Source organism: Lissotriton helveticus, chromosome 5_1 (assembly GCF_964261635.1).
Source record: "Lissotriton helveticus chromosome 5_1, aLisHel1.1, whole genome shotgun sequence".
Classification (NCBI taxonomy): domain Eukaryota; kingdom Metazoa; phylum Chordata; class Amphibia; order Caudata; family Salamandridae; genus Lissotriton; species Lissotriton helveticus.
The window spans coordinates 1,680,307,942-1,680,328,798 of NC_136065.1; the positions used below are offsets into that span (position 1 = coordinate 1,680,307,942).

The 20,857-nt window shown below is 47.6% G+C and overlaps 1 protein-coding gene across 6 annotated transcripts in view; it reads left to right on the forward strand.

Moving 5' to 3' along the window:
* Positions 1–20,857, forward strand: part of AP1G2 (adaptor related protein complex 1 subunit gamma 2) — a 210,605-nt gene that overhangs the window by 86,095 nt on the left and 103,653 nt on the right. For all 6 annotated transcript variants that reach the window (XM_078644910.1, XM_078644909.1, XM_078644913.1 and 3 more), the window contains 4 exons: positions 10,478–10,576; positions 10,914–10,969; positions 13,888–14,001; positions 15,863–16,003. In XM_078644910.1, the coding sequence (XP_078501036.1) occupies positions 10,478–10,576; positions 10,914–10,969; positions 13,888–14,001; positions 15,863–16,003 (410 nt within the window). The remainder of the gene's footprint in view (positions 1–10,477; positions 10,577–10,913; positions 10,970–13,887; positions 14,002–15,862; positions 16,004–20,857) is intronic.

Here is a 20,857-nt window from a genome sequence, read left to right on the forward strand (position 1 = left end):
TCAAATGCGCCCCTTACAGGAATGCGTAGCACGCCAGTGGAACCAAGCTCTAGGACAACTAAAAGACCTAGTATTGGTAGACAGTCGCACTTACCGCTCTCTGCTGTGGTGGAACCCACAAAACCTTTCCAAGGGGCGACTGTTCCAAGAGCCGGTTCCACAGGTAGTATTAACAGCGGACGCATCACTGACAGGTTGGGGAGCCCATCTCCTTCAATATACAGGCCAAGGCCTCTGGACAGTCAAACAAAAGACTCTCCATATAAACCACTTAGAGTTACTGGCAATATATGAGAGCTTTTCAGAAATACTTGTGCAACAAGACTGTGTTGATCCGGACGGACAACATGACAGCCATGTACTACATCCAGAAACAGGGGGGCACCCACTCTCTGCAAATATCTCACCTAGCACAGAGCATATGGAAGTGCGTGATTCCTCAAAACATTTATCTCCTGGCAGAACACCTCCCAGGGACAGACAACCAGATAGCAGACCTACTAAGCCGACACAGTCAGCAAATACACGAATGGGAGATTCTTCCTCAAGTTCTCCAACCATTCTTCCAAAAGTGGGGACATCCAGACATAGATTCGTTTGCCACAAACGAAAACTCAAAATGCCCGTTCTTCGCCGCCAGGTTCCCACACCTGTTGTCACAAGGCAATGCGATATGGATGAACTGGTCAGGCAGATTTGCGTACGCTTTTCCACCAACCCCAATGATTCCATTAGTGACACGCAAGCTAAGGCAACAGTCACTCACAATGATCCTGGTTGCTCCCACATGGGCAAGACAGCCATGGTACACAACGCTCCTAGAGCTCTCAGTAGTTCCTCACCAAAGACTGTGCCTCTCACCACAACTGCTAACGCAGAACCATGGAGAAATCAGGCACCCAGATCCCAATCAGATAAACCTAGCGATCTGGCTCCTGAAGTCTTAGAATTTGGATATCTTAACTTGCCTCCAGATTGTATGAACATTATCAAAGAAGCAAGGCGTCCCACTACCAGAGCATGTTACGCAGCTAAATGGAAAAGATTTGTTATTTACTGTAATAATAATCAAATCAATCCATTGGATGCCTCCATCCAAAATTTAATCTGTTACTTGCTACACCTTCAGAGATGTAACCTAGCATACTCATCCATAAGGCTACACCTTGCTGCTATAGCAGCATATCTTCAAAACAGACAACACATGTCCCTATTCAGAATCCCACCTATCAAAGCTTTTATGGAAGGACTTAAAAGAAGAATCCCTCCAAAGCATCCACGTTCTCCAGTCTGGAACTTAAACATAGTACTTACCAGACTCATGGGACCTCCCTTCGTACCACTTCATTCATGTGGACTACAATTCTTAACATGGAAGTTGGCATTTTGAATTGCTATTACCTCCCTCAGGCGAGTGAGTGAGCTACAGGCACTAACCATTCAGGAAACATTCATGCAAATTCACCACAATAAAGTAGTGCTGCGTACAAACCCTAAATGTATGCCGAAAGTTATATCCACTTTCCACATCAATCAGTCCATAGAATTGCCAGTTTTCTCTCAAAACCCGCAATCTGTAGCTGAAAGAGCCCTACACACACTAGACGTTAGAAGAGCTTTCTTATATTACGTTGACAGAACAAAATCATTCAGGAAGACAAAGCAACTATTCGTTGCTTTTTCACCACAACATAAGGGCAATCCCATTTCCAAAGCAGGAATAGCCAGATGGATAGTTAAATGCATTCAAATATGCTATCAAAAAGCAAAGCGCACTTTAACAGTTCCCCCTAAAGCACACAGCGCGTAAAATGGAGGCATCCATGGCTTTCCTAGAAAATATTCCCTTAGAAGACATATGTAGGGCAGCTACATGGTCTACCATACACACTTTCACAAAACACTACTGTGTTGACGTGCAAGCCAAACAACAAGCTGCTGTAGGCCAGGCTGTCCTTAAAACTCTATTTCAAACCATTGCAGCTGATACAGGCGACCACCGCTAGAGGAGAAACTGCTATACAGTCTATGCTAAGATATGAATTCAGCAGCCCACATGCCTCGAACGGAATATGCTACTTACCAGTATGCATCTGTTCTTGGCATGTAGGGCTGCTGACATTCATATCGCCCACCCTCCTCCCCGGTGCCTGTCACAGCTGCATGGTTATCTTCTTTACATACATTTACATGGTCATCTCTAACTTTACTATACTCCATCTTTGCCACAATGGCGAAAAACAATCTGAGGATGGAGAAGATGCCCATGCGTACTGTAGTTCAGGGGAGGAGTTGCCTATCTCGTGATACTTCAAAGACTCTTCCAAGACAACAAGGTGCAAACATCCAGACCCAACACTAGGCGGCGATCTGTGCTAAGATATGAATGTCAGCAGCCCTACATGCCAAGAACAGATGCATACTGGTAAGTAGCATTTTCCCTTAACATGGTTACTTAGCATTTTTTAAAGACTGGCATCTGTAGATTGAATCCCCCAATGATTGTTAATTAATGGGGAAGGGATGACCTATATATATGTTAATGCTGTTTATAACTCAGGATTTTCATAACATTCTTGTCATTGCCAGGATACTATACCGTCTCTTTACTAGTCTTCTTTACTTTATTGAAAGCCCATTCCAACACATCTGCATTATGGGAATTCTTCATGCTTTCCACAGCCGGGTTGCTCTTTTTCTCAGCTTTTGTGCTATTGTCTTTTTTTTAGCTTTCTATATTTCAGTATAGGTTTTTCTTGCCAATGGGTGAGCAATTTTTGTGAAAGTGGTACTTTTCACTTCTGTGAGCCTAGTAAACATTTTGTTTGTAATTTATTGTTTAACAGAAATATTTCTAAATTGCTAATTGATTCTTGCGTTTGGGTTTATTCCAAACGCATATCCTTGTATGATTAATTATGTGCATATATCCCGTCACATGAACACATATTTAGTTCAGTCCCACACTTTGAGCAGGTTATCTCTGCTCCTTGCTCGTGAATGTTAATGTTATACTGCCCTCTGAAAGCTCACGTCACCGCTTGCTCCATCAGACCATGCTCAGATGTACATATTTTCTTACGCTGATAAAATGGTGAGCCCATGGCTACACTCTTTGTCGAGATGTAAGCGGTTTACAAACAGAAATAAGCTGCGCTTAAATTTGAACGAAGTCACTCCTAAAATCATTTTGCTGCAGCTCATAAACTCGCCAGTATCCCCACAGACAGAACTTACCTCCGCGTCCAGCAGTCGAGATGCATCGGTGAAGCGGGGCGTTATTTGGAGAGTATAGGCACAGTCGGTTGCCTATGGGAGCTTGGCCTCCATTCCCAGCTCGAGAGGGATTGCGGATCGGTGGGGGCTGCGGGCTTGCTCCAATCGGCTCACAGAGGATACTGCAGGAAGCGAGTGTTGCAGGTTTAGCCAACCCGCTCTGACCTGGCAGCCGCACGCCTAGCCCCAGCCGCACGCCGAAGAGGCACAGGAGACCGACAGCGGAAAAGACGCTGGGAGCTACCTCCGCTGTGAGGAGACCACACTGCTCGCGTCTGCCCCTTTCTCGCTGCGTCTCTCTCACCGGTCCCCCTCGCCTGTGCCGATGTATGTGGAGTGGCGCTGAGGCACTGCGGGGGACCGCGAGCGTAGTGGCAGAGGGGAGCATTGTGGTCATTCGAAACAGGATCGGCGAAGACGGCCGTTGGACTTACCCCCCCTGGGGAGCGCTGACATTGGAGAATAGTGCAACTTTTCTTTTATTCCCTCATACTTTCTTCCAATAACTTGTTGGGGGGGTCTCATCAAAATGGCGGAAATTATATCGGTAAAGCAATTGAAAACAACAACGAAGAGGATGAGGCGCTTCCCCCATTTTGGGATAAACACAGATCACATCCCTCCTTGGCCAAACACTAACCACTGAAACTAAAACAGGACTATTACTAGAGCTAAAAAGAAGACTACAACATGCAGTCCTCGACCAAAGGAAATAGAAACAGGACCACACTGTGAATAGGAGGCCTGGTACAAATAAGGCGACCATATTGGACAAGCACCAATGCAACGATATTCCCCGCTTCCTGCGCCAGCCGATCACAAGATCCAGTGAAAACAGGTCAGAATGTTCATGCTATGCCGCTAATTCCACACCATTAGCCATTTTCATCTATTATTGTATCTCAATAGTCACCACAGTAGATGCATAATAGTATAATATACACTTCTCAATAGTAGTCGGTCTGATAACTTTTCACCAATAGACCTTTTCATCTATTATTATATCTCAATAGTCATTGCAATAAATAAATAATAGTCACATCTCACTGGTCGTCGATCTCCTATTTCTCTCTGCCCACACTAGTCTTCGCCCAGCAGTTCTCCTCCTCCCTAACCCCTCCCCACACAATATTACACGGACTGATTACAGAAAGTCACCCGCGCAACATCTCACTAAATCCCCCACAATTATGTTGGAGCTCACAGGCACACACACTTACACCATCACCTACCCCCCCCCCACACACTCTCTAAAAGCACAGCCAAACGCCTCAAACACAATCTTATAAAACAACATCCAGAAACACCCATAGCAGATCCATATTTTTCAATACACAACGGACACACAACTAATGAAATAATCTTCCATACGAAGCGTAGAGCGCAATGGAGAAATGCATTTCTTACTCTATTTACTCTCTCAGCCACCAGGAACATCCCTCATGGTCTAGTTATCTATATCGCCCCCTCCCAACTTTTCCATGCGACGGCAACTGTTACTATTTATAATAATGGAACCATACTCATGAAATCTACAGATCATAATCCAAGCCTACTAGACAACATCTTCCCAATCATCAAGGAGCAAGTGTCTAAACCCCATAAGACCACTCAAGCCACCCCTTCCGCTAAAAATCAACATACCACACGTCCTATCCGTACTAACAATGACATCACCCCCGTCCTCTACCCGCCAACACATGTCAAGCCACCTCATCGTACCCCCAACTCAACACAACAGAAGCTACCTACGCACCCCCAGCAAACACTGTTCACCCACTGTCACCCATAACTCTACCCATACCTTCAGACCAGCCATCCTCCCCCACAGTCCACTTAAAACACACACTCGCGCCTACAACACCTCTACTTTACCCGCAAACATCCTTTACTTTCCCGCACACTCTAGCCCCATACCACACACCAAGCCAGTCCCCAACGACTATATCTATACCATCAACACAGACGCAATCACCCTCTCATTCCCCGCACACTTTAGCCCCACACCAAGCCAGTGCCCAGTGCCTACATTTATACCACCAACACAGACGCACTCACCAAGCATAGCCACCCCCCACAACCCTCCCATCACACACTCTCTTACCAGCAGCATCACTCCCTTCTACACACACACACACACACACACACAACCACTCACACATTAGACCAGACCCCACCTGTAGCCACCCATACAGTCACTCCTACAACCCACCTTACACACACATTCCCATCCTCCGCGCTCCTCTCACCCGCACTCGTACACTCAGCAATCTCTACACCAGGCCAGACCCCAATGCAGGCATCCAAACTCGCATCCAAACCCACACACATAACACAACCGCATACCACATGCCCACCGGCATATAACCCCAGACTCGACGAGATCATATCTTCATTGAACCAAATCAAAGAAGAACTCGGAGTGCTCAATGTTCGTTTAGTGAAACAATCATGGGGTAACAGAACAACTAGACATCCCAAAAACTGCCAACCTGGAAGCCAAACTACCACTAACACGAATCCCCATTGTCCCACCTGGTCATCAGTCCCCTCCTCCAACAATTCATCCAGACCAAATAGAAGCACCAACTTGCTCTTAGAGAGTGATTTACTATCCTTGGTGAGTTCATACGATCCCGCTTCTATGAAGCCTGTCACGCCTCCACCATCACCAACTCCGGTTCCACTAAAGCATAACACACCCGCAGCATCATTAATTCCTACTATCCCCTTAAATCCCCCTAAACCAAACAGAGGCATCACAAACAACAACCGTAGAAGAATCCTTATCACTCAGGAACCCTCTTCCTCCACAAGCACGCCCACAATCGAATGTATTCTCCTAAATTGCAGTTCGGCCGTTCGACATGCAGCGGACATAGCTGATCTCATCCTCACACATGAGCCAGGTTTGATAATGCTAACTGAAACTTGGTTAAAAGAATCCTCCACACCTATCATTGACATTCTAGTTCCACCCTACTACAACATCATCAGACTAGACAGAGCTAGAGCCGACAAGTCCGGGGGTGGCATAGCCTGCATACATCGCAGCAATATCTCGGTAAGCAGAGCCAGCTCCCCTTCGTTCCAGTCTTGTGAATACCTGTGCCTTAATATCTCTAGCAAGGGTACACCGATCTGTTCTTTGCATATCATCTATCACCCACCAGGCGAGAACCTCACCTTCACCGAACACTTCATGGACATGGTGTCTTCATACATGGGTCAACAAAATACCCAAATATTCCTCGGAGATTTCAATCTCCATTGGAATGATCCTAATGATTCAGCAGTGAACAGGTCCTGGCAGACCTAGACCTAACACAGTTCTGCAACATCCCAACACACGACAAAGGATCAATCCTGGACTTACTAATCTCTAAAACAGGCCACATTCAGCTAGAGTCGATCCTACCCTGCGATTGGTCAGATCACATCATCACTTTCACCATTAAGGAAAAGGTGAAAGTGAGCTCAGCCCAACCCACGAGACCAAAAGTGTGGAAAAGGGACCTAAAAAACTGAAGCCCAACACCTTACATTCCTCCTGTACCAACCTATTGGTGCCTCCTGCAGGATTTACTACAGTACACGAGCTCACCAACCGTTACCTCTCGACCATGACATCAATAATAGCACCTCTGCAACTAAAAAGAGTCTCGCTGAAAGACTCTAAACCTTGATATAACGGTATACTCAATGATGATAGGAGCTCCCTCAGAACTGCAGAACGGGTCTGGAGGTCAACACCATCTACCAACCTCCTTATGATCCTCGGGTCAAAGAGAAACACATATTTTCGCAAGATCAAGCGCACCAAAGCCAATTATTTCAGCCTCCAACTTGACCAAGCAAGAAACCGTCCCCAAAAACTCTTTGAGCTGATTGATAAAAACTCAATCTAAGGAGGCATCTCATCGCCCACAAGATACTGAATGCTCGCAGCCAAATTGTGAAGAATTCTCCACCTTCTTCTCCCTGAAGACCGACACCATCAAGAAAGACCTCCTAAAGGACCTAAACTTATACGCGAGCCCGAATACACTAACCTCTCCTATTCCCAGCTCCACGCCATGCCAATCCCCATCAAAGTCTCTGCCTAAAAATAATGCAATCTGGTCATCATTTTCCTCCTATTCCGAAGTCGCCCTAGGCAAAATTCTCAGTGCATTGAACCCAGCCAACCACTCTGCTGACCCACTTCCGGCAAACGCAGTCTAGACCTTACTCCACTGCTTCTACCTCTCTGGTCCAAGATCATAAACAGTTACCTCCAACAAGGATGCATTCCAGACACCCTCAAAGTAGGCCAGGTTTCACCCATTCTAAAGAAGCCCACGGCAGACCCCACGGACCTAAACAACTATCGCCCAATTTCCAACATCCCCACCCTAGCCAAGTTGCTGGAAAAATGTGTACATCTACAGCTAACGAAACATATTGATCATTTTGACCTACTCAACCAACACCAATCAGGTGTCCGTGCTGGCCACGGCACAGAATCAGCCATTGATGACGCGCTGCAAATACTTGACCACAATGGATCCTGTTTACTCATCCTTCTTGACCTAGCTTCAGCCTTTGATACGGTTAAACATGAGAACTTGTTAGACCTCCTGAAACATAGAATGGGCTTATCTGGGGCAGTCCTAAGCTGGTTCACCTCATTTCTCCAAAATCGGACACAACAATTCAAAATCACGAACTCCCTGTCCAAGCCCGTCCTAGTGACCCTGGGGGTACCGCAAGGATCAGCACTATCTCCATCACTGTTTAATCTCTTCCTGGAACCTCTAACGGAAATTCTACAAACCTCTAACGTTCAATACCACATGTATGCTGATGATACACAGCTATACCTCAAAATACAGTCCTTAGATGATATCAAATTACTCAACACAGCTCTTAGGAACACTCAAACTTGGCTAGCTGAAAATCATCTTAAATTGAACGCCCTAAAGACTGAATTTCTTCTAATAGCCCCACCGGCTCAATTCCCGAAATTGCAAGATTGGATGAACATATTACGGCGTTCAACGTACACCCGACCATTGTGAATTCAGCGAAGTCACTTGGAATAACTTTAGACAGTAACCTCAACATGCAAACACATATCAGCAATGCTACAAAGGGAGCCAATCTTCAGATAAACACATTGAGGAAACTAAAACCCTTCCTACCACACAATGACTTTAAGCAGGCAGTACAAGCTCTGGTTATACCCAGAGTGGAATACGGTTGCGTCACCCTTTGTGGCCTGCCCAAAGCATCAACTGTACCCCTTAGAGCTTCAATCAACGCTGCAGCAAGACTCATAACCGGATCTAAACGTAGCTCCCACATCTCCTCGGATCTTCAATCCCTGAACTGGCTACCCCTAGATGCGAGAATTCAACTGAAAATTGCGTGCATGACGCACAGAGCCTTACATCAAAAGACCCCCAGTTACTTGGCACAGAAACGGACGATCTCCCGTGGTACTAGATCCTCAAGAAATGCAGAAAAATTACTACTGAAACCACAAAAATTCCATAAGAAAAAAACCTATAACAGATCCTTCTCCGGGATGGCACCTAGAATTTGGAATGCCTTACACCCTGAAATCAGACTTAACCCTTCCACTACTGCTTTTAAAAAGGAAGTTAAATCCATCCTCATGGCTAAACACACATGAGTATGGTCTGCTGAATCAATGTGGCGAAAGGCAGCAATATTCTCAACCACAAGACACTTAACGATGCCAAATATAACTATATTGTGTTTTGTTCTTTTTTCCCTTTATTATTTTCTCTGTACTTCTGTGTGAATGTAATCCTATTGCTTGTATATGTAACTTTTTACTGTTTGTATAGCGCTCGGATATCCGCTAGTATCTAAAACTTTTCAAATAAATAAAATGATGTGACTTTGATATGGTGTGATGCAACCCTGATCTTGGCAGGTCTCCTGGCAGTATCCGTGGCGCTTGTGTGGCCTAACATCGGGAGCATAGACTGCAAATGAGTGAGGATCACTGCCCCTGCAGTAATACCCATAGGTCTTACGTGTTGCTGACGTAATACACCATGGCATCTGTTGGCAAGGATACTGCTGAAGGGATCAGGCCCCTGACGAGGAAGATCTGAACCTAGAATGTGTTTTCCAGTGACACCTACACCCTGGTAGTGGGTCTGCTGCAAGCCGGCATAAGTCGCCTCTATAGAAGGAGAGCTAAGAGCTACTCTCAGTGGCATCCGCTCTGCAGCCTGGTGGTGAAGTAGGACTTCCTCTGAAGTCTTTCCTGAAGCTCGCCAGGTTCCCTGCTACTATGCATTGCACTTCCCTTCATGGCCCTTTTCCAAGCTGGGTGCTTCCAGTGCTAGCCTTTTAAGCGCTGCTTCCCCTGACGGTTTGGACCTTCCATTTGGAGCACACTGTGGTCCCCAGAGCACTCTACCCCATGTCTGCACTTCTCATCCTTTTCACTGGAGCGCCGGCTGCCCTACGATCTTTATTTGGAGCACTTTGGGATACTGGCACCTCCTAGTCTGGAATTTTCACTAGAATCTACAGTAGTTCTGCCCATAGCACTTTGAAGCTTTTTACAATCAAACTCCCAAAAACCTTTGAGTCCTGATGATGATCCCGATATCCACTTACGGGATCGAAACATCTGCTGTTGTTACTGACCCTATTTGCACTGTTTATTCATTTGCAATGGGCTGTGCTGTTCTTGTTTTATATATGCACTTTGACCACTATTATCAAGTGTGTATCACCTAAAAGCGAGTAACAAGCATGTTTTGTCACCTTTACACACTGCGCCATTGTTAACAAGTTTGATTTTCCATTTCTGTATTATTTTTTCTTTTGTTACAAATAAACATCCATTCGGTATTTAAGATTGCTGATATTCTGTGTCTAGGGGCCACTGTTCTGATATACTGGGACTACCCAAGGTCCCTGACGACGCTAGGGCTCCCTTGAATCTTAGTACAAGAAGCATCCAATGGCTCTTATTTCACGGACTCCACACGTCGGGCCGGCTAATGCTTTTGATGTAACCCAGCCTAGGAGGGGGTAGGGGGGAGCAAGAGGTACACAACTGCTCTTATAGGGAGACCGCCGGCCACGGCTGCACATGCCTCTAAAAGATAAGGGAACAAGCATGGGGGGCTGCTTTACCTCCTGCTGATCCGGATGGTTTTCTTTTTTTCAGGTTGCCACAAACACAGATACAAATCGGAATGCCGGGAACGCCATCCTGTACGAGACAGTTCTCACCATTATGGACATTAAATCTGTCAGTGGGCTGCGGGTAAGAAACTTGGATCTTAAACAGAAACAAGTGGTAGGATCAGGAGCAGCAAAAACTCCCATATTTGTACCCACTAAGAGTATTTCTACGTGTTCTGAATTCTCCCTTTGCCTCCGCATTTATCACTAATAGGGTGTGTCTTACTTTGGGGGTTGTAAGTATTGAATACCATGGAGAAAAGATCTAACTTCACCCACGAAGTTCACGTTTCGCCAAGATCAAGTTTAAGGCGTCCTCTTCTTCTTTGTGTAGTTTCTCCCTCTAACTCACTGTACATCCTGTTGCTGTTCGTTTTACCTCATGTTTTATCCATATACTCTGTCTTCTGTCTTCTCAGGTGTTGGCGGTGAACATCCTGGGACGCTTTCTTGTGAATAATGATAAGAACATCAGGTAAAGATGTTAGGAGAGCATTGTGTCCTCTGTTACCCATGGGTATCCTTATTTAAGTGTCTGTTTTTTGCCCCTGCGTCCTTGGGGTGCTGAGCAGCAGCCTTTGTGCATGCCAGCATTTTCCTTAGCCCAATTGTGCACACGTCTCTATAGTGCCTTCACTAAGTTCCTTGCACAGTCTTAAGATGCCTTCTCTAAATCCCGTGCACATCTCAGTGTCGCTTCACTGAATTCATTCTCCAGTGGATCAGTGCCTTAGGTGTGCCTCCACACCAAACTGCACATCCCCTAAAGTTCGTGCCACACCTAATTCCTCGCACTGGCCAGTAAACAGTAAAACATCTTTAGGATTGTTTTTACATCCCAATAGCACTTGCAAAGAATGTTTCATTGGTTCTTGCCATGCGTGGGAAGAGCTGCCTGTACATCCTACCAGGACATCCACTCCACGACGCATCGTCCGCATTCTGACAGACACATTAAGTATATCGCACATCCCTGCTGAGGTTCTGCTGAGGGACTACTTTCACACCACAACAGGACCTCCACTGAGTTGCATGCAGGTTCTGGCGATGCATTCCCTTAATTCCTTGCATAGGCCAGATATGGAACCTTTGTATACAGTCTACATGGCAAATTTCTTATCGTTTTGGTGATCAGCTAGCTGCAAATTTCTAGTACCTCCAATAAGGTACTTGCATTTATGGACAGTGCTTTCAACTAATTCCTTGTTAAACCAAACAGTGCGTTCAGTGAATTCATTATATGTTATGACTAACAGCTAGCTGAACCCACCAGCTGTACCTCTTAAAGTGTCCTTCCATATCCGAGTAGTGCTTTAAATTAATTCCTTATTTGTTCTGATGAAGAACTAGTTCCAAATCCAAAGCAGACACTACTAATATTGATCACTTACAGCTAAGCAATTTTGTGTAATTAATAGGCTAATAGTTAATATTGATGAAGTGAAAATGATAATTTTTGCGCTAACTTCCATTTTTATGACAATTAAGTGAAACTACATGGAACAGTAATCACAGGACACATATTTAGGAAAAGAATTTGCTTATAATTTGAAATGAAAAGTGCATCAGATGGTAGTTAAGTCCAACCTTATTTCTGCAGGTAATGCCCCCCTCCACTTTTAAAACCACAGCAATTACTCGGCCTATTTATGATTCAAAGCTGCCTTTATTGGACCCCTCTGTGTATTGGGTAATTTTGGAAGGGGCATTCTATAGAAAGTTTGAATCTTTCTCAGAGTGTTATGTTAGAGGCAGTAACATTAGAGTTGGATATAATGTAAAATCTTTTGGCACACATACTCTGTAAAATACACCTACTCTTTGCACTTGCCACCCCAAGATAACATTTCTTCTTCTACCCCGCAAAGCTGTTATGTCAAGATAAAATGATTCTTACTGTTGGAACGTAGTTATGGGAGGGAAGCCGCAAACGTGCTATGCGGTTAAGAGACTCATGGGTGGAGTTATTGGATGTCTTCTCTTTAGGGCCACACGAGAGTGGTTACTCTGAGATTGCACTGAGGAGGACACTGCAGTCCTTATGTTTTGATTAGCAGTATTTGTGTGCCAGATCTTGCTTTACGCTACAAAGGAATTATCTGATTGGCCAGGCCTTCACGATCAGCACTCCCGCTTATCTTCTAGACAAGCTCACCATCTCTGGTGATCTTGACACACCTGCTGCCATTAAGGAGCATAAAAAAGAAAAACAAGGTCACTGCCTTTCTAAATCTATGCACCCTTAGGATCTGGAATAATATCCCTGTATCGATCCAGACCACGCCAACGATGCTTCATTTAGGGAAATAGTTGGAGATGCACCTCTTTAAAGAACACTACACCGCAGTGGATTAGCATTCCACAAATCACCCACTTCTATCACTCATTGACTTTATGCTTCTCCTCGATCCTGTGCAGGGCTGCTTTTTGGCTAGGTTTGTGCTATAGAAATACCGCATACATCCAAACATACAACCAATTTTTCCTTATCTGGCGTTCGATACATAGTAGGCTTTTGGCTATAAATACACTTATTGTATTTACAGCTTTATCTCCACAAATTAAAAGCCATAAAAACCAATATATTTATTGGTTGAATATAAAAGCTGATTTCGAATATTTTTTGGGACTGTTTTATGTTCTTGTAGTTAGGAAGTAGATTGCAATCTCCTTTATTTATCAAACAACTATTGTTATTCATGAGGCTGTTAAATATTTATTGAGGCTGATTAATTCACCGGATGTTGTACTAGCACCGGATCAATATGTTCGAGGCATATGGGCTGCAGATGGTACATTTATGAATAGATCGCCATCTGGTGTTGGGCTCGGGGATGGAAAGGAATTATGAGGAATATTCTAGGATTGTATTGTTTTTAAGACAATAGTCTTAAATAGGCATTTTATTTAAAATTCCAGCAAACTCTTCATTAAGGTTATTCAACATACATACCTTCATTGAGTTTCTTCCACATTTAAGGATAAGGTGTTCACTTTCATGGCATGTGAAAATCGAACATAAGTTTCGGGCATTTAATCTCTGCTTTTCTCTGGTGCACCTAAATATTTCTATTTCTCGACACGTTTCTGCTTTGAAAAAGTATATGGCCTTCACGTTTCTGCTTTGAAAAAGTATATGGCCTTCCTCAGGAGAGTATTAATGTCTAAGACCATTCTCTGTATTCAACCTTGCGTTTTAAATTAGGTTGTCTCTTTAGCAGTAAAGTCAAGGTGGGAGGGGGGAGGGCGAACTTGGAGGGCGGAATATTTGCCTGTACAAACAGTGGTTACTTTACATTGACATTGGGTGGGCATAAAAAATGGTCGGGTTTCTGGTAATAGTAGGGTGAGAGTGGGATTCCCTATCCTTTCTCACTCCAGCTCTCTTTGTAGATATGTGGCGCTCACCTCTCTCCTGCGGCTGGTACAGACAGATCACACAGCCGTACAGAGGCATCGAAGCACCATTGTGGATTTACTTAAGGATTCGGATGCCTCCGTGAACAGGTGCGTGATGGAACTGGAGAGGAGGCAGAGGGGAGATTGCAGAGGGATGAGACGGGTGATGCAATATCTAGGATCATAGTGAGTGAGTCAGGGATAAAGTGTGGGAGTTGGGGATAGTGAAAGGATGAGCCAGTCAATGGCTCTATTTGCCATAGGTCATCAAGATAGAGTTCCTCCATCACTATCGGTGTCATTTTACATAGATTGTTTCTTTAGATGACTGATTGGATTACTGCTGTATCCCCTCATCCGTGCATGCTGATCACCCTTGTACTCAGGCACATGGTGTGCTCTCTGGGACTCCTACAGAAATATCCTTTTCTGTTATGCCCTCTGATCTCCAGTGTGCGTGCGACTTCAGGGACCCCTTCCCTTAATACCCTTTCCCTTCATTAACTGTAAACTCTATTGTGCCTCTAAGACTGGGCCCTTCACCCTGTGATGCATTACACTTGTTCCCTGTGAGATCCTGCTTTCTCATCTCCATTGTCCCATCAGATAGAGCCCTGTCATATGTGACCCACTGCATACATGCTCTGCGCCATCTCATTTACAGTGTCCCATGAGATAGAGCCCTGTCATCTGTGACCCACTGCATGCTTCCTCTGCGCCCTCTCATTTACAGTGTCCCATGAGATAGAGCCCTGTCATCTGTGACCCACTGCATGCTTCCTCTGCGCCATCTTATTTACAGTGTCCCATCCGATAGAGCCCTGTCATCTGTGAACCGCTGTATGCATGCTCTCCGCCATTTTGCCATGTTCTTAACAGTGTTCCCAGCTGATAGAGCCCTACCATCTGTGACCTGCTGAATGCATGCTTTTTACCATCATGCCATCTTATTTACTGTGGCCCATCTGATATAACCCTGCCCTCTGTGACCCGTTGCATGCATGCTCTGTGCCATCATTCAATTGTATTTACAGTGTCAGATCGTGCCCTGTCCTCGGTGACCCGCTGCAAGCATGCTCTGCGCCATCATGCCATCTTATTAACAGTGTCCCATCAGATAGAGCCTTGCCATCGGTGACCCACTGCATGCATGCTCCGCGCCATCATGCTATCTTAAGTGTCCCATCAGATAGAGCCCTGTTCTCTGTGACCCGCTGCATGCATACTCTGTGCCATCGTGCCATCTTATTTAGTGTTCCCAGCTGATAGAGCCTTGCCTTCTGTGACCCGCTGCATGCATGCTCTGTGCCATCATGCCGTCTTATTTAGTGTTCCCAGCTGATAGAGCCTTGCCATGTGTGACCCGCTGCATGTATGCTCTGTGCCATCATTCCATTTTATTTACAGTGTCCGATAGAGCCCTGTCCTCGATGACCTGCTGCATGCATGCTATGTGCCATCATGCCGTCTTATTTAGTGTTCCCAGATGATAGAGCCCTGCCTTCTGTGACCCGCTGCATGCATGCTCTGTGCCGTCTTATTTAGTGTTCCCAGCTGATAAAGCCATGTCCTCTGTGACCCGCTGCATGCATGCTCTGTACCATCATGCCGTCTTATTTAGTGTTCCCAGCTGATAGAGCCCTGCCATCTGTGACCCGCTGCATGCATGCTCTGTGCTGTCTTATTTAGTGTTCCCAGCTGATAGAGCCCTGTCCTCTGTGACCCGCTGCATGTAGGCTCTGTGCATTCATGCCATTCTATTTAAAGTGTCCCCATCAGATAAAGCCCTGCTCTGTGCCATCATGCCATCTTATTTACGGTGTTCCCAGCTGAGAGAGCCCGGTTATGTGTATTACATTGATGCCACCAGACCTCACGTTCCCTGATCTCCAGTGACCTTATCAGGTAGGACTCTGCCTCATAATGCCCCCAGTTAATGCCCTGTTCTGTTCCCTCTGTCTCCACACAGGAGAGCCCTTGAGCTGAGCTTTGCACTAGTGAACAGCTCCAATGTGCGTGGGATGATGAAGGAGCTACAGCATTTCCTGGATACGTGTCGACCCGAGCTGAAGGCTGACTGCACATCTGGCATGTTCCTGGCGGCAGAAAAGTACCTGTCTATTTACACACCTTTCGTCACTCAGAAAAGCGCTGCGCAAGACTTGCTGAGAGGAGGGAAGAAGCCCTAGTTCCTTCACCCTCACAGAGCAGCGCGGCAGCCCACTGCGTCATGGTCTGCGGGGAGTAGGGTGGGCACAGCCCTTGAGCTGGGGGGTTGAATGAATGAAGAAAAAGTTTATAGAGCGCACGTTCATCAGCAGCTTCTTGGCGCTTAGGGACAGACTAGCAAAGAACAACAGAGCAGGAGAGGATTTAATCGAACGACTGTACAAACAACCACGTCTTCAGGGCACTCCTGAACACCTGGTAGGAGGGGATGTGGCGGAGTTCGGGAGGAAGGGAGTTCCACAGGCCGGGAGCATGTGAGGCAAATCTTAGACCCCCGAGCCTTTTGCGCTTAAACGTGCAGGTGGCAAGGAGGTTAAGGCCAGTCGACCGGAGTGTTCGGGAGGGGGTGTAGCGGTGGAGTAAGACGCCAATAAAGGAGGGACCTTGATTGGCGAGGGCTAGGTGGGTGAGACAGGCGACCTTAAAGAGACTGCGCTGGACTACCGGGAGCCAGTGCAGACTTTTCAGGAGTGGTTTCACAAAGCAGTGTTTAGGCTGTCGAAAGATCAATCTGGCCGCCTGGTTTTGAACGAGTTGGAGTTGGTGGGTCTGATAGAGAGGAATCCCGATGTAGAGGGAGTTCGCATAGTCGATGCAGGACACTACTAAGCCCAATACGATGTGAACTAGGGCTTCGTGGGTAAGGAATCTGCTCATCTTCCTGATGCGGCGCAGGTGGAAAAAGCAAGCCGACACCACGGCTTTAATTTGAGGTTTCAAGGACAGATCCTTAGTGATAGTGACTCCGAGACTCTTGACCGAGCTCACTGGGCAGGGAGCTTCGCCCAGCGAGGATGGCCAGAAGCTGGGATTCCATGGGTTGTTCAGTGGTCCAGTAAGCACCGGCTCAGTCTTGTCTGGATTGAGCTTGAGCTGGTTGCGCACATCCAGCTGCTGATGAACATCATGGTACTTTGAAAGTTCTCTATTGAGGAGGGTGAGGTGTCAATATTGAAGATGAGCTGCATGTCATCTGCATAATTGAAAATGACCACTGGTTTCTCTCTAAGTTCGGCGATCAACGGAAGGATGTAAAGATTGAACAATAAGGGCGACAAGGAAGAGCCCTGAGGGACCCCGCAAGTGAGGTCCTTGGTTTCGGACATGAAAGGGCCGAGGCAAACTGCTTGCTTACGGTCTTTCCGAAAGGAGGCGAGCCACCTAAGTGCGGTGCCCCTGATGCCGGCGTTCTCGACCCGCTGAATAAGGATGGAATGATCAACGGTGTTGCAAGCCGCCGACAAGTCAAGGAGCACCAGGGCCTGAGAAATGTTCCGATCCGCTCCCTGTCTGAGTTCATCATGGACAGCCACCATGACAGACTCCGTGGAGGGCTGAGGTCTAAATCCTGCCTGGTGCTGGTCCAGAAACTTGGAGCTCTCAATGAACGAGCCAAGACAGCTGGAGACATGGGCCTCCAGTAGTTTACCCAGAAATGGGAGCAGGGATATAGGTCGAAAATTACTGAGGGTGGCCGGGTCCGCCCCAGGTTTTTTCAGAATAGGTGAGTTGTGAATAATGAGGCAGGAGCTCTGGTAGCTGGGGGCTGTGGTTAATTGTGTTGAAGATCGGCTTGTAGGGAGCTGTTGGTTATTGTGTAGGGCCCTGGCATTATGAGGCTACAAGTGCCAGTATTGGGGCACTGCCACGAGAGTGCTGTTGATAGTGGCGTAGGAGTTATGTCAGCTGGGGAGGCTGTAAGTAGACGAGTAGAGCATGCTGCAGAGGGCTGCAGGTTATGGCTTGTAGGTAATGATGTGGAACACTGTTTGCGTGGGCTGTAGGTAATGGCGCACGAACACTGGCTGTGGGGGGTTGTAGATGATGGTGTGAGCTCGCTCCTGCTGGGGTTTGGGGAGCTGTAGATAGTGGAGAGCAATGTCAATCAATCAATCAAGAATTTGTAGAGCGCACTACTTACCCGTGAGGGTCTCAAGGTGCTGGGGGGAAAATGGGTGGGGGGGGTGCTACTGGTCGAACAGCCAGGTCTTGAGTAGCCTCCTGAAGGTCAACAGGTCTTGGGTCTGTCGTAGGCTCAGTGGGAGGGTGTTCCAGGTCTTAGCGGCGAGGTGGGAGAAGGATCTGCTGCCGTGGTTGTTCTTCGGATGCAAGGGACGGTGGTGAGGGCGAGGTCGGCGGAACGGAGCTGGCGGTTGGGGAATGTAGAAGAAGAGTCGCCTGTTGAGGTAGGCTGGGCCGGTCTTGTGGAGTGCCTTGTGTGCGTGGATGAGGAGCTTGAAGAAAATCCTCTTGTTGACGGGGAGCCAGTGCAGGTTTCTCAGGTGGGGGTGATGTGGCTGTGGCGTGGTACGTCAAGGATCAGGCTTGCAGAGGCGTTTTGAATACGTTGCAGCCGTTTGATGAGCTTGGCCGGGGCTCCCGCGTGGAGGGCGTTTCCATAGTCGAGTCTGCTACTGACGAGGGCCTGGGTGACTGTTCTTCTTGTATCTGTGGGGATCCACCTGTAGATCTTGCGGAGCATGCGGAGGGTGTTGAAGCAGGAGGAGGAGACTGCGTTGACTTGCTTGGTCATGGAGAGTGTTGAGTCGAGGATGACTCCCAAGTTGCGTGCGTGGTCGGTGGGTGTCGGGGCTGCTCCCAGTGCCGTAGGCCACCAGGAGTCATCCTAGGCTGAAGGGTTCGAGCCGAGGATGAGCACCTCCGTCTTGTCCGAGTTCAGCTTCAGTCGGCTGATCTTCATCCTGTCGGCGACGGCCTTCATTCCTTCGTGGAGGTTGGATTTGGCGGTGTCGTCGGCGTAGGAGATTATGTTGAGGCCGTGCTGTCGGGCGACTTGTGCGAGCAGGGCCATGTAGATGTTGAACAGTGTCTGGCTGAGGCATGATCCCTGGGGTACGCCGCAGATGATCTTGGAGGCTTCGGATCAGAATGGGGGAGGTGGACGCTCTGGGTCCTGCTGGAGAGGAAGGAGGTGGTCCATTCCAGGGCCTTGTCTCGGATCCCTGCGTCGTGGAGGCGTGTGCGTAGTGTGCGGTGGCAGACGGTGTCAAAGGCGGCGGAGAGGTCCAGGAGGATGAGGGCCACGGTCTCACCATTGTCTAGCAGGGTCCTGATGTCGTCGGTGGCTGCGATGAGGGCAGTCTCTGTGCTGTGGTTGCTGCGGAATCCTGACTGGGATGGGTCCAGGATGCTGTTTTCTTCGAGGTATCGGGTTACCTGTCTGTTGGCGATCTTCTCGATGGCCTTGGCTGGGAACTGAAGCAGGGAGATGGGCCGGAAGTTCTTGAGGTCTCTCGGGTCCGCCTTGGGTTTTTTGAGTAGGGCGTTGATCTTGGTGTGTTTCCAGTTCTCTAGGAAGGTTGCAGTCTCGAAGGAGAGATTGATGGCGTTGCGCAGGTGGGGCGCGATGGAGCTGCTGGCTTTGTTGAAGATGTAGTGCGGGAGGGGGTCTGACGGGGAGCCGGAGTGGATTGTGCTCATGGTCTTGATGGTGTCATCTATGTTCACTTTGGCCCAGGCTGGCAGGGGGTCGTGGTCGATGGTGTGCGGAGGGTCTGTTGTGTTGCTGTCTGTTGGGGCTGTCTGGGCATTGAAGCTGTTGTGAATGTCCGCGATCTTTCGGTGGAGGAAGGTGGTGAGGGAGTCGCGCAGGGCTTGCGACGGCGGGATGGCGTTGGTTTTGGAGCTGGGGTTGGAGAGTTCCTTTACGATGTTGAAGAGCTCCTTGCTGTTGTGTGCGTTGTTGTCGAGGCGGTCTTTGAAGGAGGTCTTCTTGGCAGACCTGATGAGGTGATGGTGTTTGCGGATGGCGCATTTGTGGGCTGCGAGGCTGTCCAGTGTCTTTTCATTGTGCTGTTTCTTCTCTGGTTTCCGGCAGGTTCGCTTTGAGGCTAGGAGTTCTGGGGGAACCAGCTAGCTCTCTTGCTGGTGTCTCTGTGGGTGTGTTTCTTCAGCGGGGTGAGGGTGTTGGCGCAGTCATTGATCCAGCGTTTGAGAATGCAGGCGGCGTCGTCGATGTTGAGGTGTTGGTGGTTAGAGGTGTTGGTGGGTGGGCTGAGAGCGAGGTTTTCGTGTAGTTGGTCTTCGGTGACTTTGCTCCAGCAGCGGCGAGGGATCTGTTGGGTGCGGTGGTGTGTGGTTGGTTTCCGGAAGGTGATGTTGATGCAGAGGTGGCCGGCCCAGAGGAGTTCAGTGGTGTGGCTGACGGAGACGTGGGAGCCTGAGGAGAAGACGGGGTCGAGCGTGTGAGTGTGTGTGGGGGTGTAGATAATTGTGTTGCAGCCTAACTGCATGGGAGCTGGGTTTCTCAAGCTATTGGTGGGCGCAGTTCCCACTCGCACGAACAGGTCCAAAGAGGTGGGACAATGAGCGTGCCCCCACCTCCCCTCGAATGTCCTGACTGGAGACCGATGAGCCTTTGAAGAGGTGCCTGTAGTAGCACATACCCTCCTAGAATCCAAGGCCATTGATAAGCCACTCATTTATGATTTTTGTTTCGTGTCAGCCAAGTATTGCTGCTCTCCTTTGAACGTGGAGCGCAGGAAACACGCCTTAAACAAGCATTGGCAATCCCGGTCCATCTCGCTTACCTTTACATAAGTGACCAATTCAATTTGCATAGCCAATGCTTGTTTAAAGTAGTCTTCCATGTCTACCAAGATCAATATTGTGTGTGTTGTCCAATTTCTGCTGGATTTTTATTAGTGACCGCTAGGTGGCACCAAATGCAAACCAGTGTTTAAATATGGCTCTGTTTGTAATGCTGCGTTCGGAG